Raw genomic sequence first — 18,425 nt, forward strand, 5'->3', positions numbered from 1 at the left:
CGTCTGATTAATGTCCAGAGCTTCGGTATTTCTATCTGCCTTCCCTGACATGACCACTTCTTATATCTTATCAAAGAATAAAGCATGCTTTCAGAGCAAAGAAGACTGAACTTCAGTTCCTCCTGGTCAGGAGATTCAAACGAAAATGTCCTGTGATTTTCCTTTATCCACTAGGTTATGGGATGGGAAATATGTGTTTTCTATTGTGTAATAGAACAAAGAAAATAAAAGATTGTCAAGATAAAAATGAAAGTGACATCCTCCTGCTGAGACTTTTTTTTTGGTGTAAGCACAAGTTCAAGTCCGTTTTTCAAAATTTGTTGTCATTTATATCAGTTATCTTGTAAATACTATGAAATATTTATGTAGCTGTAAGTGTATGTGCACTTTATTATTAAGCCTGTATCCAAAAAGGGAAACCATTTTCTTTAGGCTTTTAAAGAAAAGCATTTTCTGGTTTTGACATCCTATAAGATGTCCAGCAAAGGATGCTGGGCTGTAGATAGGGAGGAGCTGCTCCGTATCAATGAGAAACTTTAAGCCCTCTGAAATGAAACATGTAACAGAGAAATGTGAGGGCCTGGATCCACCTTGCAACAATGTGAGTAAAGTATTTGACTTCATTACAAATATTTTAGCAGTGTATTCTAGAGTATCTCAGAAGAATATGATTTTTTAGGATAAGTCTGATTAAGATTTGGCATTTTGATGGAAATTATAGGAAGCTCACATTAATTGGTCTGATTATGATCTCAGCTTCTCTGCTATAAGTGTTTACTTTGACAGAACTACTCTTTGTTCGCAGACAAGAAAGATCAGAGCTAGGACTCCTGAGTGAGTAGGGATTAGTGATGTGTAAAGATTACAAGAAAAGACAAACATTTTATTATCTGAGTAGTACTTGGAAGTTTTGCTGGCTAAACTGTAGAAAGTCATTGCTGCTCTGTTTGAAGTGCAGGATGGTTCCTGCCCTGCTCCCACAGCTGTCTGTAGCAAAGGCCAGTGTCTCTGCAGCATTTTATTAACCTCTGTCTTATTTATGTGTTAGGTGCTTCTATGGGGTAGCAAAGAACCATTTTTCCCCCTCATTTTTTCCTTGAGATATCTCTTTTTGCATTGAACTCTTGCACACTGAGATTTAGGAAATCTCCATCTGTGTTGTTACAAGCAACAGCTTTTCTTGGTGGTCCTTCATCCCTGGGGACAGCTGCATCTGTACAGAGCCTGGCTGTATAACGCAGAGAAAGGAAAACTTGTTACAACTTGGTACTTGGGGGAAGAAGGAAAAGATGATGCATGATGTTTTACAAATTGCCAACTCTGTATCGAGGAACACCTTGTTTATTCAGCCATGTTTCACGTAACAGGACTAAAAATAGATTTAGGACCATAGATTCAGAAAAAAATGAGTCAAACTTATTAAAAAAAAATTACTAAAATATATTTAACAATAAATATTCTCTCTAGCAGTTTCAGATTCTAAACTGGCCTTCTAATCTGGCTGACTGACCAAGAAAACCATTTAGGGATTGGTACATTTTTGGGAGCTCCTGGAGTAGCAGTTCTTCTGCTTGAGCTTTGGAAGGTGTTTACTGAAGTCATCAGGTTTGGGTTTGGAGCAAGACTTTTCTACTGAAGTCCCAGATGAAATTATCTGCATTTCTCTTTCCTGTTTATATCCTGGTTGTCATTTCCAGTGAATTAGCACCTGGATATCATCTTCTAATGCAGGGAACCAAGTTCTTTCCTTTTGCTTTTCTTAAGTCTCTTGATCAATATCTGTGCACTTTAATTAGCAAATTCCTGGCTTCAGGCTTCTCTTTCTTATTACTGACTTCTGAAAAGAAACTGCTAAAATGTGTTATGAGGAACATTTATGCACATTTTTCTTGCTGGATGCATAAGTATTATTTTTCCTGTAAGCTTTATGTAAATATTAAACACAAGATAGCAGATGGTGAAACTGAATGTAGGTTGCTCTAAGTAACCCTCACCCTCCACTCCTGTAGTTTTAGGGGGAACCTCATGGTGCCCTATCTACTGCAGTACCAAAGCAGAATCAGCATGTCAGGACACCGATTCTCACTAGCTGCCAGTTTGTAACTGTGAGATGTTCAATCTATCAAAAGAAAATGCTTTAGAGTAACACCAGTTAATAAAGCTTCTAGGATTTTTTTTTTTTTGTCTCTGCATTTTTAACTGGGGTCATGTGCTATCTATCTCTTTTCTCAGAGTACTCTACTGCGAGCTTGGTCTTCTTCTGCTGGAATACATAAGTGCTTCAGCTGTGTTTCTTGAGAAATTTGTGTCAAGAGTAAAAGTGTTTTGATCACCGGTATGGAATCGAAATAAAAAAATCAGCAACTTAATTTGTGTTGACAATGATTGTCTTTTCTCAAAATCATACAGACAATGCTAAAATCTGAAACCAATTTCAGGATCATGAAGCAAAAGACAAGGAGGTCTTTGATCCTTTCAAAGATTTAAACAGGGAATGGCTATCACAGCCTGGTTTTTTTACTCATGAACTCTTCATCATGTGAAGATTTAAAATCTTGCATAGCAACAAAAAGTCAGGGTTTTTTCAACATCTCAATAATAGATCCTTTTAAAATTCATTCTTCTTAGTACTACTATTCCTTTTTGTCTTTCATATCTTTATTTTTGAGTCTTCTGACCTTCTTCAGACAGTGTTCTAGTCTACCTTGGACCCTTCTGTCAACACTATCTATGCTTCAGTTCTAATGATTTAACAGGGTGCCATGAAGATAAAACACCAGGATGTTAAAATTTGACTTATTTGCAGCAGACCCAGTCTAAAGGTCTGCTTCTGGTTGTGATATTTCCACAGATATTTGCCTTTACTTGGAGAATGCTCTGAGCACAGGTTATTCTTTGGAAGTTTGCTGCTATGCAACAAAACTGTCAGTGCCCTCTAGGATAAGAAAAGAAACGCTCAAAATCAAATTATTATATGTAACCCAGGATTTTCAAATGCAGTGATGTTTCAACAGCCCTCCTTGCCCTCTGTTTCCCCCAGGCTCAAATCCTGCTACCTGTTGTACCCTTTCTGCAATGCTCCAGATTCTGACATCTCAGACTGGAGCTTCTCCCTGCTCAGAGACAGGGACTTTCACTGCTATCCCATTAAACAATGTACATGAGATAAAGAGCTCTGGCCCCAAAACTGACACTATGGCCTCTTACACCCCAGGCCAGTGTTGCGGGCTGCAGCATAAACCACTAGATTAATACTTTTCTAACACAACCTAAAAATCTGTGTGTTCATAGAATCATAGAACAGTTAAGGTTGGAAAGAACCTTAAGATCATCTAGTTCCAACACCCCTGCCATGGGCAGGGACACCTCACATTAACCATGCCACCCAAGGCCTCATCCAACCTGGCCTTGAACACCGCCAAGGATGGAGCATTCACAACCTCCCTGGGCAACCCATTCCAGTGCCTCACCACCCTCTCAGGAAAGAATTTCTTCCTTAGATCCAATCTAAACTTCCCCTGTTTAAGTTTGAACCCGTTACCCCTTGTCCTGTCACTACAGTCCCTGATGAATAGCCCCTCCCCAGCATCCTTGTAGGCCCCCTTCAGATACGGGAAGACTGCTATGAGGTCTCCATGCAGCCTTCTCTTCTCCAGGCTAAACAGCCTCAACTTTCTCAGCCTGTCTCCATACGGGAGGTGCTCCAGTCCCCTGATCATCCTCGTGGCCCTCCTCTAGACTTGTTCCAACACTTCCATGTCCTTTTTATGTTGAGGACACCAGAACTGCACACAAAACTCCAAGTGAGGTCTCACGAGAGCAGAGTAGAGGGGCAGGATCACCTCCTTCGACTTGCTGGTCATGCTCCTCTTGATGCAGCCCAGGATACGGTTGGCTTTCTGGGCTGCGAGCGCACACTGCCGGTTCATGTTCATTTTCTCATTGACCAACACCCCCAAGTCCTTCTCAGCAGGGCTGCTCTGAATCTCTTCTTTGCCCAACCTGTAGCTGTGCCTGGGATTGCTCCAACCCAGGTGTAGGACCTTGCACTTGGCATGGTTAAACTTCATAAGGTTGGCATCAGCCCACCTCACAAGCGTGTCGAGGTCCCTCTGGATGGCATCCCTTCCCTCCGGCGTATCAACCAAACCACACAGCTTGGTGTCATCAGCAGACTTGCTGAGGGTGCATTCAATCCCACTGTCCATGTTACCGACAAAGATGTTGTACAAGACCAGTCCCAACACTGATCCCTCAGGGACACCACTTTGTTGTAAATTTTGTTGTAACTTTGTGTTGTAAGTGAGCATTTAGTATCCTAGCCAAACTGACCTCTAGATGTTATAGAGGATTGAAGATATACACTTGTGCCAAAAGAGATGCTTCTAGGAATCTGAGTCAACATTCATTTTGAGATTTTTTTTTTTTCAAATTCTTTAGAATGCTTAAAAAATAACTAGGATGCTATCAAACAATTTAGGTGATTTGTCAATTTTAAAATTACATTCTTGCTTATGTTGTTTGTATTTTACAAGTAACAGCATGGTTTTTTATAATCAAGGGAGCAAGAAAAAAATTATCTTTTATGTCTTCTGAACTAATTTGTGGCAATTCCTTGTGGCACACTGACAGTTCTCTATGATCAGTTTTCCTCAATGTTTGTTCATTGAAACAGAAATGGAAAAGAAAGGAATTTCTACATTAGGAAAAACCCAAACCTCAAACTAAAAAAAACCACACCCACCTTAAAAATATCTTGGCTTGATACTCAAACAATATATAGTACCTAAAATACCTCTAGGATCTTATCTTTTTTTTGTTTCATTTGAAACCAAGGATATGTTAAGGTCAGACTCCTCTGATTTCTCCTTTCTTCTTTTCTTTCTGCTGCATTTATGACCATTGAAGAAATAGTAAATGAATGTGCAAAGGGTACCTATGTATTGCTTCTTATGGTGCACGTTTATTTTCATGAAGACTAATGCTTTACATAAAGCTTTAAAAAATACACGTGCTACAAAGTCAGCTTTACATCAGAGACTTCAGCAAAAGGGAAGTAGTCACTTTGGTTTCAGATGGAGTATCAGCAGCTGTTCGTGCATTGATTCATTCAAACCCCCAGAGCCAGTACCACTAATAATCATATTCTTTCTGCATATGCAGGACCACAATTTAGGTTGGAAGGGTCCTCAGGAATTCTCTAGTTCATTCAACCTCCTACTCAAAGCAGCGTCATAGGGAAAAAGATCCTTCTTAATTCCAGTCTGAACTTCAATTTATGCTTGCTGCCTCTCATCCCCCTTCCAGGCACCATTGTGAAGCACAGTGCTTGCACAGGGATGCCACTGAAGTGCATCAGAAACCTTTTCACCTGAAGTAATCAACCACTAGTGCTTCAGCTAAGCTGTTGCACCTGCTTGTTCCAAGGCTGTGGTAGGCTCCTTGCTGTCCTTAAGATGGAGCAGCAGTAATGATTACCCTGGCTGTGTAGATGTTGGGGAAGAAAAATCTGTTCTTAAGAGCAGAAGCACTGTGGCCCCTTGAAATAATCAAGTTAATACTTCTGCATGTCTGATGACAAGGCTTGCATCCAGTTCAACAACAATGGAAGAGATGATATTGTACCCTCAACATTATTTTTTTTAATGTTGTCAGATGACTACTACTCCTCTTCAGGTCAAACATCATCTTGTACAAGCAGGACAATTATTCCATCCATTCTTGTTTGGAAATCCCATGAAAATCCCTGAACAATGAAGAATATGAACTCTAATACTGATAGTTTTTCATCTGTCAAGTTGACCTGCTAAGAAGGATTAGAAAGTAAAACTAATTTACCAGAATTAAAATAAATTAACGAATGGCAGCAAATTATGGATAAAATCAGGGAACACTGCAACTCTGAGAATAAACCAGTTTTATTTTTAAATGCATTTGTCTGAAGACAAAATGAGAATGTGCTTTCTGTTGCCAGCCTTTACAAAAGATTTATTTTGGGCATTTCTTCTCTGAGTTAAAATAATTATGACATTTACACTTTGAATGACACATATCTCTGGCACTCATCTGATATGCTTTACTGTGGCCCAATTATTTTTTGTGATGAGTCAAGGATGACTAAATGTGTTGTGTACATGCAAAAGCTACACTAATACCGCTTCATTAGGTACAAGCTGTATGCCCAGGGACACTCAAAGCAGTTAAGCATCTGGGCCAATTTAGACTTTTATGTTTTAAAAACATTTCTTTTAAATATTTTGCATCTCTCCCCACCCTTCTCCCAGTCTCACCAGAATACTCTTCTCTCTTTCAGTCCCTTAGTGCAGAATAGATATTAGCATCTGCAGAATATACAGAATATTATCATATGCAGAATATATTTTGAGCAACCTGGTCTAGTGGAAGCTGTGAGCATGGTTCTTCCAGCTCAGTCTTTACAGGGGTGCCCATATTCTTTTTTTGAGGAGGAAACTTTCCTTCTATTCTGTACACATCTTTCTCTTTTCTGAGCTCTTCGGGCCTCTATAGCCCAACTCCTAAATCCTTATATGTTTTACTATCATAATCCTTACATGTTTTAGCTGAAGATAGCATAGGAGATGCTGCTTAGATGACATATCACTTTCTCTGAGGAGTTACCTGAGTTCTAAGATTCCCTCTGTTATCTGTCACATAGCCTGGAATCAGCCCTTCATGGTGACTCTGGACTTTTTAGGTTTTCTCAGGCTTTTGAAAAGAGAGAAATTTGTTCAGAGTGTCTTTGGCTGTTTGTTCACTCTTTTCATTTTCAAAGGGGCAGGACTGGTATGTTTTAGACCAATACGTTTTTTCCTGCATTATTTGTGGCTTAAATATTGATGATGTTTTGGGTTAGTTCTTTAAGCAACTTCATACAGAGGTGACATAAATTAAATTTTCTGATTCAGGAAGAGCAGTTTAAAGAAGGTTGTATGGAATATGTGAACTAATGGAACAAAAATATAGAGCGCAAGAAACTGTACTGCTGTAGGATTTTTATAATGAGGAATGGAGTAGGCAAATGTGACATACTTGTATAATCAGTCATTTAAAGTATTTATTATAATTAAAATTGTAGAAATTATGTGGATAGTAATCAGTTTTCATTATAGTTCTTTGCACACTTCAGTGCTATAATTATATTGTGGCATCTGTCATTGCTGAATATTTTGTAGACAGCTCTATCTTCCCATTAAGATATACTGTGTATTGAAGGTAAGATTTTCATTATCTGAAAATATGAAATAAAAAGTGTTAGTAATTTGGGGTTATTACCTTTTTCACTTTGTAATTTTGGAATTGAGAATATCCCAGTAGGATCTATACCGTTCTCTCTGAGCAACACTGTTGGAAGGAGCCCAAACAGTTCTTTTTGGGCTTAGAAAATAACAGCCATTTCTTTCTTAAAGCCTTTTGCTGTGAGCTCACACATTTTGGGCTCAGCAGTCCGTGAAAATCCGTTCTAAGGGTAGGAAGAGAAGATCTTTGCGAAATCAGGCTGTGAAGAATAACAGTTTCATCCAAATTGCAAAAGATTTAAATACCTCTTGTGCTCCTTCTGTGTTCTGTGGAAGCTTGGTTTTGGCCTCAGTTGTACTAGCATGTTCGGTTTTTTACCAGTATTTGCTATTTTGGCTGTTGTCTTGAAAAGCTTCCTGCCATAAGTAAATGAAAGCTGTAATGTCCCTGTTCTGTTCACTCAGCTATGGGGATTCCAGAATGATGTGCTTGCTTAATTTTTGCAACTGTATGTAATATATCTTATATACAGAAAGACAAATGCATCTGATTGATGACCTGAACTAGGTCTGCTTAACTTAGCTACTCTTGTTCCTTCTCCCATAGGCTCTACTTGGGCTGTACTTTAGGATTTGCTGGATTTAGCAGTAAAGGTAGTTTATGAACTTACTTATGAAATGACTTCTCCTATTCCTTGTTCTCACCTCTGCAAGATTTCACAATCTCCTCCGCTGTGCTGGCATTTTTTTTTTCTCTCTTCAGTAAAAACTTATTCACTGAGCTGATCTAAGCTAAAAGATAACCTTCTTAAAAAAAGACACAGGGAGCAACATATGGGCAGAAATAGGAATAAGATCAAGGAAGACAGGAACTTTCTGATCTGATTCTTTGCCAGGATTAGCATGTTGGGACTGTACAGACCCAGTCTAGTCTGCTGCATACTAAATCACAGGGAAATCAGGTAGCCAAAGCCATCAAACCAAGACATACCTTGGATGTGCCATTTCAGGACTGGACATTGATCCTCACAACAGCTTCTAGAACGCTTGCTTAATGAGGCCATATTTGAAAAAATTTTGCAATCAGTTTTTTAATCCAGCTACAGTGGCAAAATTTTCACTTACTGACAATTTTCTTCCCTGTACTGAAAAAAATTCCTCAAACACACTTTTCTAAAAATTGGGATCCTTCCACAAGGAAATCAAGAGCTAAATGCCAAATGTTCATGATATATGACAAAAAAATTATGATAGCTTTCAATGCTTTCAGATCACTATCATAGCTGTAGATGATTATAGCATGCAGCCAGGAAATCATTTTATAGGGACTGAAAGAAGCCTTTTCCCACATCAGTTAGGATAGTGAATTATATGCATACAATTCTTTTACAATTGTTTAAGGTTGAGAATTATATGGGATATTCTTCAAATTTACATATGGCCTGCCCTAGTCCCATAGAAACAATTTATCTATATATGTATTTTTTTACTTATTTTCACCCTTGTAGGCTCTAGGGTTTCAAGTAGTGCAAGTTTACAGATAACTCTGGAGATCTCTAAAGTTAATGAGAAATTAAGTTTAAATAACAATGAACTTAAGTTTTCTTATTTAAGTTCTTAGGTAAGAAAAATTAATTAATTAATTACTTAAATCTGACATCAATATGTCAGATTTCTGACATATTGAATTGCTTTGTGATATGAGGACAACTAGAAGCTGAAAGAGAAGACACCAAAGCAGTTCATGATACAGTCACCTTCTTACCACTGCATTAACCCAAATAAGCAAAGAAGAGGCAAAATGCTTTTGGTTAAGTGTTGCCTTAGATAATCCTGGTGCTATGTGCTAAAGAGGTTTTTCCTTTTTTCTACCTCACTGGCATTCAGAGGAGTCTTACTTTGAATGCAAGACTTGTAGCCATCTTTACTTTTTACCCTTAGCAAATCTATAAGGAACATGAACCCATCCTGCCACCTCTCACAAGAAACTCAAGTTATTCTCACTCCAAAAAAGCAGCAATTTTTCCTCGAAGCCAAATCAATTTGGAAAGTTTGTAACATACCGGTTCTGCCACATTGTGTGTACCACATGCAAGCAGTATAACAAAAGATTCAAAAGGAAAAAGAAGTCTTAAATGAAGACTTTTCCTAACAGCTGTCAATATCACACACCAAGCCTAAACTGTAAAGATTAACATAACTTTCTTTAACATCATTATTACAAGCTTTCCTCTCACCTCCCTTCAATATAGAGTTTTCTCCTCCTATTCATTTCTTCCAGCTAGCAATTATAGAATCATAGAATAGTTAGGGTTGGAAAGGACCTTAAGATCATCTAGTTCCAACACCCCTGCCATGGGAAGGGACACCCCACACTAAACCATGTCACCCAAGGCCTCATCCAACCTGGCCTTGAACACCGCCAAGGATGGAGCATTCACAACTTCCCTGGGCAACCCATTCCAGTGCCTCACCACCTTCTCAGGAAAGAATTTCTTCCTTAGATCCAATCTAAATTTCCCCTGTTAGAGTTTGAACCCGTTACCCCTTGTCCTGTCGCTACAGTCCCTGATGAAGAGTCCCTCCCCAGCATCCTTGTAGGCCCCCTTCAGATACTGGAAGGCTGCTATGAGGTCTCCATGCAGCCTTCTCTTCTCCAGGCTGAACAGACCCAACTTTCTCAGCCTGTCTCCATACGGGAGGTGCTCCAGTCCCCTGATCATCCTCGTGGCCCTCCTCTGGACTTGTTCCAACTGTTCCATGTCCTTTTTATGTTGAGGACACCAGAACTGTACACAATACTCCAAGTGAGGTCTCACGAGAGCAGAGTAGAGGGGCAGAATCAGAATCAGAATCAGAATTACCAGGTTGGAAGGGACCTTCAAGATCATTGAGTCCAACCCATGCCTTATATCTCGACTAAACCATATCACCAAGTATCACATCCAATCTCTTTTTAAACACATCCAGGGATGGAGACTCCACCACCACCCTGGGCAGACCGTTCCAATATTTTATTATTCTTTCTGTGAAAAATTTCTTCCTAATATCCAACCTGTACCTTCCTTGGCGCAGTTTGAGACTGTGTCCTCTCGTTCTATCAGTTGTTGCCTGATAAAAGAGACCAACCCCCACCTGTCTACAACCTCCTTTCAGGAGGTTGTAGAGAGTGATAAGGTCACCTCTAAGTCTCCTTTTCTCCAGGCTAAACAACTCCAACTCTCTCAGTCGCTCCTCGTAGGGCTTGTGGTCCAAGCCCCTCACCAACCTCGTAGCCCTCCTTTGGACACACTCAATCATTTCTACGTCCTTCTTAAACTGAGGAGCCCAGAACTGGACACAGTACTCAAGATGCGGCCTCACCAGTGCTAAATACAGGGGAAGAATAACCTCCCTGTTTCTGCTGGCCACACCATTCCTAATGCAGGCTAGGATACCATTGGCCTTCTTGGCCACCAGGGCACACTGTTGGCTCATATTCAACTGGCCATCCACCAATACCCCCAGATCCCTTTCTACCTGGACACTATCCAGCCACACTGTCCCCAGCTTGTAACATTGCAAGGGGTTTTTACAGCCAAAATGTAGGACTCGGCACTTAGACTTATTAAATTTCATCTTATTGGATTCTGCCCATCTATCCAACCTATCCAGGTCTCTCTGCAGAGCCCTCCTTCCTTCCAAAAGATCGACACAAGCTCCCAGCTTAGTGTCGTCTGCAAACTTACTGATGAAAGACTCAATACCCTCATCCATGTCATCAATAAAAATATTGAACAACACCGGTCCCAGCACAGACCCCTGAGGGACACCACTGGTGACAGGTTGCCAGCTGGATGCAACACCGTTCACCATCACCCTCTGGGCCCGGCCATCCAGCCAGTTACTGACCCAGCAAAGAGTGCTCCTGTCCAAGCCATGAGCTACTAACTTCTCCAGAAGTATGTTATGGGGGACAGTGTCAAAAGCCTTGCTGAAATCCAAATAAACAACATCCACAGCCCTTCCCACATCCACCAGGCGGGTCACCTGATCATAAAAGGAAATCAAGTTAGTCAAGCATGACCTGCCCTTCATAAACCCATGCTGGCTGGGTCTAATACCCTGGCCATTTCTTAAGTGCTGCTTAATAACACTCAGTATGAACTTTTCCATTAACTTTCCCGGCACTGAGGTCAGACTAACTGGCCTGTAATTACCAGGATCTTCCCTCCTACCCTTTTTATAAATGGGCATCACATTGGCCAACTTCCAATCATCTGGAACCTCACCAGTGAGCCACGACTGTTGGTAAATGATGGAGAGCGGCTTTGCAAGCTCATCCGCCATCTCCCTCATCACCCTGGGATGAATCCCATCTGGTCCCATTGATTTATAAATATTCAGATGCCTCAACAATTCTTTAACTTCCTCTTCTTGAATAACAAGAGGACCATTCTGTTCCCTAACACCACCTACCAACCCCAAAGTACAGTTATCTTGAGGGCAAGGTGTCTTCCTACTGAAAACTGAGGCAAAAAAGGCATTAAGCACTTCTGCTTTCTCCTCATCTTTAGTTACTAAGTTTCCTGCCTCATCCAATAAGTAGCAAAGATCAATCCTACCCTTCCTTTTACCATTAATATAATTATAAAAACTTTTTTTATTATTCTTTACAGAAGTTGCCAATTTAAGTTCAAACTGAGCTTTGGCCTCCCTAATTTTCTTTCTACATGCCCCAGCAGCCTCCTTAAACACTCCCTGAGAAACCCTACCCTCCTTCCAAAGATAATACACCTTCTTTTTATTTCTAAGTTCCTTCATAACCTCAGTACCCATCCAGGCTGGACGCTTGCCTCGTCGGCTCATCTTACGGCACACAGGAACAGACTTTTCCTGTGCCCTCAAGATCTCTGTTTTGAGGCACACCCAGCTTTCCTGAACTCCTTTATTTTCAAGGGCAGTTTCCCAAGGAACTCTCTGAATGAGTCTCTTAAACAGGCCAAAGTCTGCCCTCCGGAAGTCCAAGGTATAGGTCTTATTGATGTTCTTCCTGATTTCCCTAAGTATTGAAAATTCTACAATTTCATGATCACTGTGCCCCAGGCAACCTTCAACCTTCACCTCACCCACCAGTCCATCTCTATTAGTGAACAACAGGTCTAACACAGACCCTCCCCTGGTAGTCTCGCTCACCAGCTGTGACAGAAAGTTATCCTCCACACACTCTAAAAACTTTCTGGACTGCCTTTTTTGAGCTGTATGAAATTCCCAACATATATCCGGTAGGTTGAAGTCGCCTACAAGAACAAGGGCTGAAGATCCAGAAACATTCTCCAGTTGCTTATAAAACAAGTTGTCCACTTCTTCTTTCTGATTGAGTGGGCGATAACAGACCCCCAATAGGATATCAGCCTTACCCGCCTTCCCCTTAATTCTTACCCATAAACATTCAACTTCATCATCATTAATTTCAATACCTATAACATCTAAGACCTCCCTAATATAAAGAGCCACCCCTCCACCCCTTCTCCCTTTTCTGTCTCTTCTGAAGAGCTTGTAGCCATCCAATACGATGTTCCAGCTATTTGACTCGTCCCACCACGTTTCTGTGATGGCAACTACATCATAGCTATATTGTTGCACCATGGCTTCCAGCTCCTCTTGTTTATTCCTCATACTACATGCATTAGTATACATGCACCTCAGCTGATCCACCGATTTCACCACTGACCCAGGCTGATTACCCTTAGTCCTGCTTCCAGTCTGCCCAGCTGCATCCCCTTCCCCCTTCAAACCTAGTTTAAAGCCCTTTCAATGAGTTCTGCCAATTCATGAGCAAGGATTCTTCTACCCTTAACAGAGAGATGCAACCCATCCGTGTCCAGTAGGCCAGGTGCTGTAAAAGTTGTCCCATGGTCAAAGAACCCAATGTTCTGCCGACGACACCAACCCTTGAGCCACTTGTTAATAATGTGGGCTCTCCTGTTCCATTCATTATATTTTTCTGCCACCAAAGGGATCGAAGAAAAGATCACTTGGGCTCCTGCCCCATCAACCACCTGACTCAGTACCCTAAAGTCCCTTTTAATTGCCTTAACACTCCTCCTTTCAATCTCATCACTGCCAGCCTGGAATATCAGCAGTGGATAATAATCAGAGGGCCTAATCAACCCAGAAAGTCTCTCGGTGATCTCCCGTATCTGGGCCCCAGGAAGGCAGCAAACCTCCCTGTGGATTGGGTCCTGCCGGCATACGGGACCCTCTGTTCCCCTTAGAAGCGAGTCTCCCACTACAACTACCCTCCTTTTCTTTTTGATGTTAGAAGTGGTAATTCGTCCTACAGATAAAGCATAATTGAGAGGCTCACTGAATAAATTATTGTTTCCTAAACCATCTAGCTGGCTCTCTAGATCCTCCTGATCCAGGATCTCATATCTGTTCTGAAGCGGTATCTGAGTTGGTAATGGGGGTTGGGAGGAAATGTTATTATTAGCCCTCCAAACAGAGACCGATTTCCAATCCCCTTCATCAACCAGGTGCCCTTCTATTTCTTGGCAGTTGGAGGTATGGGAGTCTTCTGACTCCTGATGGGCCCCCCTCAAAGGTTCAAGGGTGGAACTCCACCAATCTATTTCCTTTTCACTTTCCCTAATACTTCTTAGCCTTTCAACTTCTTCCTTCAGCTCAGTCACCAATGATAAGAGATTAGTAACCTGTTCGCACCTCAGGCAAATGTCATCTGCCCCTGGTACTACTGATAAGTTCAAACACTCTGCACAAGAAGGGGTCTGTACAGACACATCCTTTCTGGAGGGTTTCGTTAAGTCAGGTTTCATTAGCAGTTTCACTTACATTAGAGTTTCATTAAGCAGGATCACCTCCAGGATTATGCTTGACGACTGCAAAAAGGTGCTTTGAGTTAATCTCAAAAATCAGTTTATTAACCTCTTCTTTCCCTTGTCCTGGCCAGGAACTTGGATTTTTTTTTTTAAGGCCTTCTGGATTCATTGTATCCTTATTCTTTGGATCTGAGTAAGTTTCAACCCAAGTAAGCAAATAAGAATGACTGATCTTTGTTGTTCATTTCAGTAGCAAAAATGGTAACATCTATCATTCCTGTTTAGGACTTTCAAGTTAGTATTTTTCTTCCTACAGAAGAAAATGACTAACTAATATTTGAATCTCAAGCTGCACTTTAGCAAGATGGTATAAAGGATTCCATTTTGGAATGTTCTCTTTGGAAACAAAGATCATAGAAGGAAGAAAACTAGAAAGTTTGACTTTGCCTAAGCTATTGGAAAGCCAATGGAAGCAAGATGATATAGTGAGTCATCGTAGCTGTTTCTGACTTCCTCTGATCTAAGCATTATTAGAAGCAATCTTGTTTCAGCCTGAGACCTAGAATTCTAGCTGATGTAGAAGAGTTCAGCCTGATTGATTTAGCAAAATTGTAAATAAATAAAACCAGTCTTATGAGGAGTTTCATTAGGCAACATTTTCTTACCCATCTAGCTTCATTTTTTTTTTGTATAATTAGTTACATAAATATTTACACATATGAATAGCTTCACCTGTTTAGATCTTGCACAATTTTCTAATATCCTGTGTTACTGAACCTGAAATAAGTCCTGTGGAAAAACTTCTATGCACTTATTTCAGGCTTTCAAATGTTACAGCTATGCGGAGGATCTGGACTATTTAGTTTACTTTTGGTGGAAAAAATAACATGTTAACTCACTTCTCTTTTACCTCATTAATTAAATCCATCTTACATATTAGGTAAATAAAGGTTAAGTTCTGTATCTATTTCTTCACATAACAGAAATGCTATTTTTTCTGAACTGGATATACACAGCAGTTTATAACTAAAAGGTTCAGCACCATAAAAGCCAGAGAAATAAAATGAGAGGCAATTACAGTGGGATATATGTTAGACTCTTACTGTTCTGTTCCAAGCTATTCCTGGCCATTCAGACTTGAGCTTTATTTTTCCCCAGGTATTACTGTCATTCATTTGATTGTGATTGACATCCAAAACCCTGTTCAAAAAGAATATTGATCCTATCTGAATATTTTCAAGAGCTTTCACTTTTTCTGGGAATGTAATTCATATTTTCTTACTGATTCTTTTCAGATAGGTAAAAAACTTCTCTAAAGGTAAGTTATGATTACTTGGATGAGAACAGGTAACTGTAAGTTGATGCCAGTGTGCTTGTTAGAGTAACACTGAAGGAGGAAAGTAGTTATGAAGATTCTGAAACACAGCTTTGGCCCAAGAAGTCTATGGGGTAAATATATCTGCCGTAATTTCCTCCCTGCTTATGTTTAGTACAGTTATCTTTCTTGGAGCTGGGAGTATTGCAACTTATACTAAGAAACACTACAGAATTAGGACAGATTGCAAAACTGATATGTACTGTAGCATGGAAATATACTTCTTCACTTTTCCAATACCATTAAAGGCCTTCAGTACTATTTAGAAGATGTTTCCAACACATGTTGCAAGTAGGCTTAACACTAATGAGAATGTTAACTGTATTAAAACCAGAGTATGCAAGACAGAGTGGGTCACTCCAAGAAATGTTTTTACAAATTCAATTACTTGACAATATCATATGAAAAAATAAATTCTCATGACGATCAAATATATGCTACTAATGAACCTAGTGTTAAACAAATGTATAGGTGGCTGTATTAGTATTGTAAGACATCCTGCATGTTATGTCCTGTATTGTTACAGATGCATTTTGTATGAAATGCTTTATGTGATACAGTCCTGCAAATAACACAAGTACACAGAAGTCTGTCCTTGAAATAAAACAGAAGTCTTAGGCAATCAGGATTTCTGTGCATGGGGAATCTCAGCCACAGCAGTTTATTAATGCAGTGATTCCATTTATTATGCTAAAGCTCATTTATTTGCATGTGCAGTGAATAGCTTCTCAGATTTTTGGATGAGATAAATCTCATGCAAATCTTTTTTTTTTTTTTTTTTTTTTTTTCTGTAGATATGCATGCATCCAAAAATTTTAAATCAAAGATTTTTACGTTCTAATTAAAAATAAGATTTAAGGCATATTAAGCAGAGAGATTGCATTATGCAAAAAGCCGATGTGAGCTGCATATTGCTGTGACTAATATATTGCAAGTATCACAATGACATTGCCCCATGATAAGCAGTTGATGAACAGCAGCAAGAAGAAAACAACAAGAAAGAGGGAATTAATAGAAAAAGTATGTTCATTTATACCTAAGACCAAGAAGGAGTCTAGAAAGAAATCCAGGATGCAAAAGTAGGCAGGTGAAGTGGAGAGAAGGTTGTAGCAACTGCTGTTAGGCATACGTATTGTCACTTTCCAGCAATTTCCTGTCATATTCAAAGTTATCTTAAATCCAGTGTTAGTATTCCTCTAAGATAATTCTAAAAAAAGAGGTGTGATATGTTGCAAAAATGATTATTGTCTTTCCCAGTCTTGTACAGTTTATCCTCTTGCAAACTTCTTTGTTTCCAGAAGCACTTTCTCTTTCAACTGAGCTTTTTTTCTTTTTTCCCTATCTTCAACATTACTATGTCTTTAATAAAACCTGAGTGATACAACTGTATTAGGAACAGGAATCAATTCCAAATCTCTATTTTACTGCTAATAAATAGTGGTTTACTGCTAATACGTAGGCTATGATAGAGTGACTGTATCAGTGTACAAGGGAAGAATTACTATGTAATATACCTAGACTTTTTTAAAGCCTTTGATACAGCCTCCCACAACATTTTGATCATTGAATTGGGTAGATACATGGTATTTTATGAATATGTTGTGTTACATAAATTGTTCAAGATTGCTTTTTCACTCTTATAATCAAGAATCCATTAGCAGAAACAGCTACTTAAAGCAAAGGTGCCTCATTTTTATCTTAATGGTTTTTTTACTTGCTACAAGTATACAGTATAAGTCATCAGAACAAGCAAGTAAGACTGCAGGCGTAGTTTTTTTGAGAGCAATTAAAAAGGACAGTATTAATAAGACAGATGTGCTGTCTTTCTTTTAAGAGGAAAGCTTACCGGTCGTGTGTTGACAGTATTTTTTAACTTCAGGAAGCCAAACAGAATCTGTCATTATCTGAGTCTCAGGAATTCAATACTTTTCTTCCTGGACTCCTGTAAACAGCAAAATGCAGATTAAAACAGCAGTGTCAAGGGAGCTAGCTAAAAATGTGCATTCATCCTGTTCATGGTCCGGAACTTCTTTGTAAAAAAGGCTAATTTTGATTATCATAGCTTAGAGAATTTTCCTATGTGTAAATAGATTCAAAATACTTTAGAACAGCTGTTAATGCCCAGGCACACGCATGCTTAACTGATTGCTGGTATCAGTCCTATAGCTGGTCATTTGGTAGGATCCTTAAGAAAAGAGAAAGTTTGAGTAGTTTTCTTGGAAGAAGGGTTTATACAAAGAAATACATTCATCGAAGTATTCATTTTAAGTGGGTTTTCATCTTCTGAGCGCTGAAACAAACAGAAGGAAGCTTCATGCACTTTTTTTTTTTGCTTCCAAAAGATTCAAGACCCCTTTATTTTCATTGTTAGAAAAATACAAAGAGTATGATGTTAAGAGGCATATACACAAGAGATGGATGCTAGAATATAGTGAGCATGAAAATATTTAACAAAACTAATTTTAGCCTAGTGAAACTTACTCCTTGGTTACTTTTACAGTAAAATGCTCTTTTATGTTCATTGACTTGCTCAGTGGAAGAATATTCTCTTTGTATTCCCTTCTGTCTTTGAAGGTGGTAACGGTTGAAGAGGTAATCCCAGCTCTATTTTCTTTTTCAGATACCAAGGAAAATGTCAATCCTTTCTACATGCTATCAGTTGTTATGTCAGACTCTAAGGAAACTCTTTCAACTACATATTATAGCTCCACCATGATGTGCATACCTCTTCTATGGGTCATGCTTCAGTTATTGTTACCAGCTAGTGTAGAGTTTACTCTGAACTTTTGTGATGAGGACATAATATTTGGGAATTACTCTTTCTGCCATAATCAATCCTGGCATCAGGTCATTTAGGAAACAAAAGACTGGTAATGAACTTGACTTTGCTAGGAAATGACCTCGCTAGTGTTTGTAATGTTTATATATAATTGCAATATGTAAGTATGTCCTCCAGCAGAAAAGCAAATATGA

General features: G+C 39.4%; 1 protein-coding gene across 1 annotated transcript in view; it reads right to left on the reverse strand.

Annotated features, from left to right (window-relative positions):
• LOC308217021 (cyclic nucleotide-gated channel beta-3-like) overlaps positions 1–14,074 on the reverse strand; it is a gene marked incomplete at its 5' end in the record, with an annotated part of 111,750 nt that extends 97,676 nt beyond the window's left edge. The window contains one exon of the mRNA XM_080609719.1: positions 13,360–14,074. Within this exon, the coding sequence (XP_080465845.1) occupies positions 13,360–14,074 (715 nt within the window). The remainder of the gene's footprint in view (positions 1–13,359) is intronic.
• Between the last annotated feature and the right edge of the window lie 4,351 nt (positions 14,075–18,425).

Source organism: Psittacula echo, assembly GCF_963264785.1.
Source record: "Psittacula echo genome assembly, chromosome: 2".
In the NCBI taxonomy this organism is placed as follows: Eukaryota; Metazoa; Chordata; class Aves; order Psittaciformes; family Psittacidae; genus Psittacula; species Psittacula echo.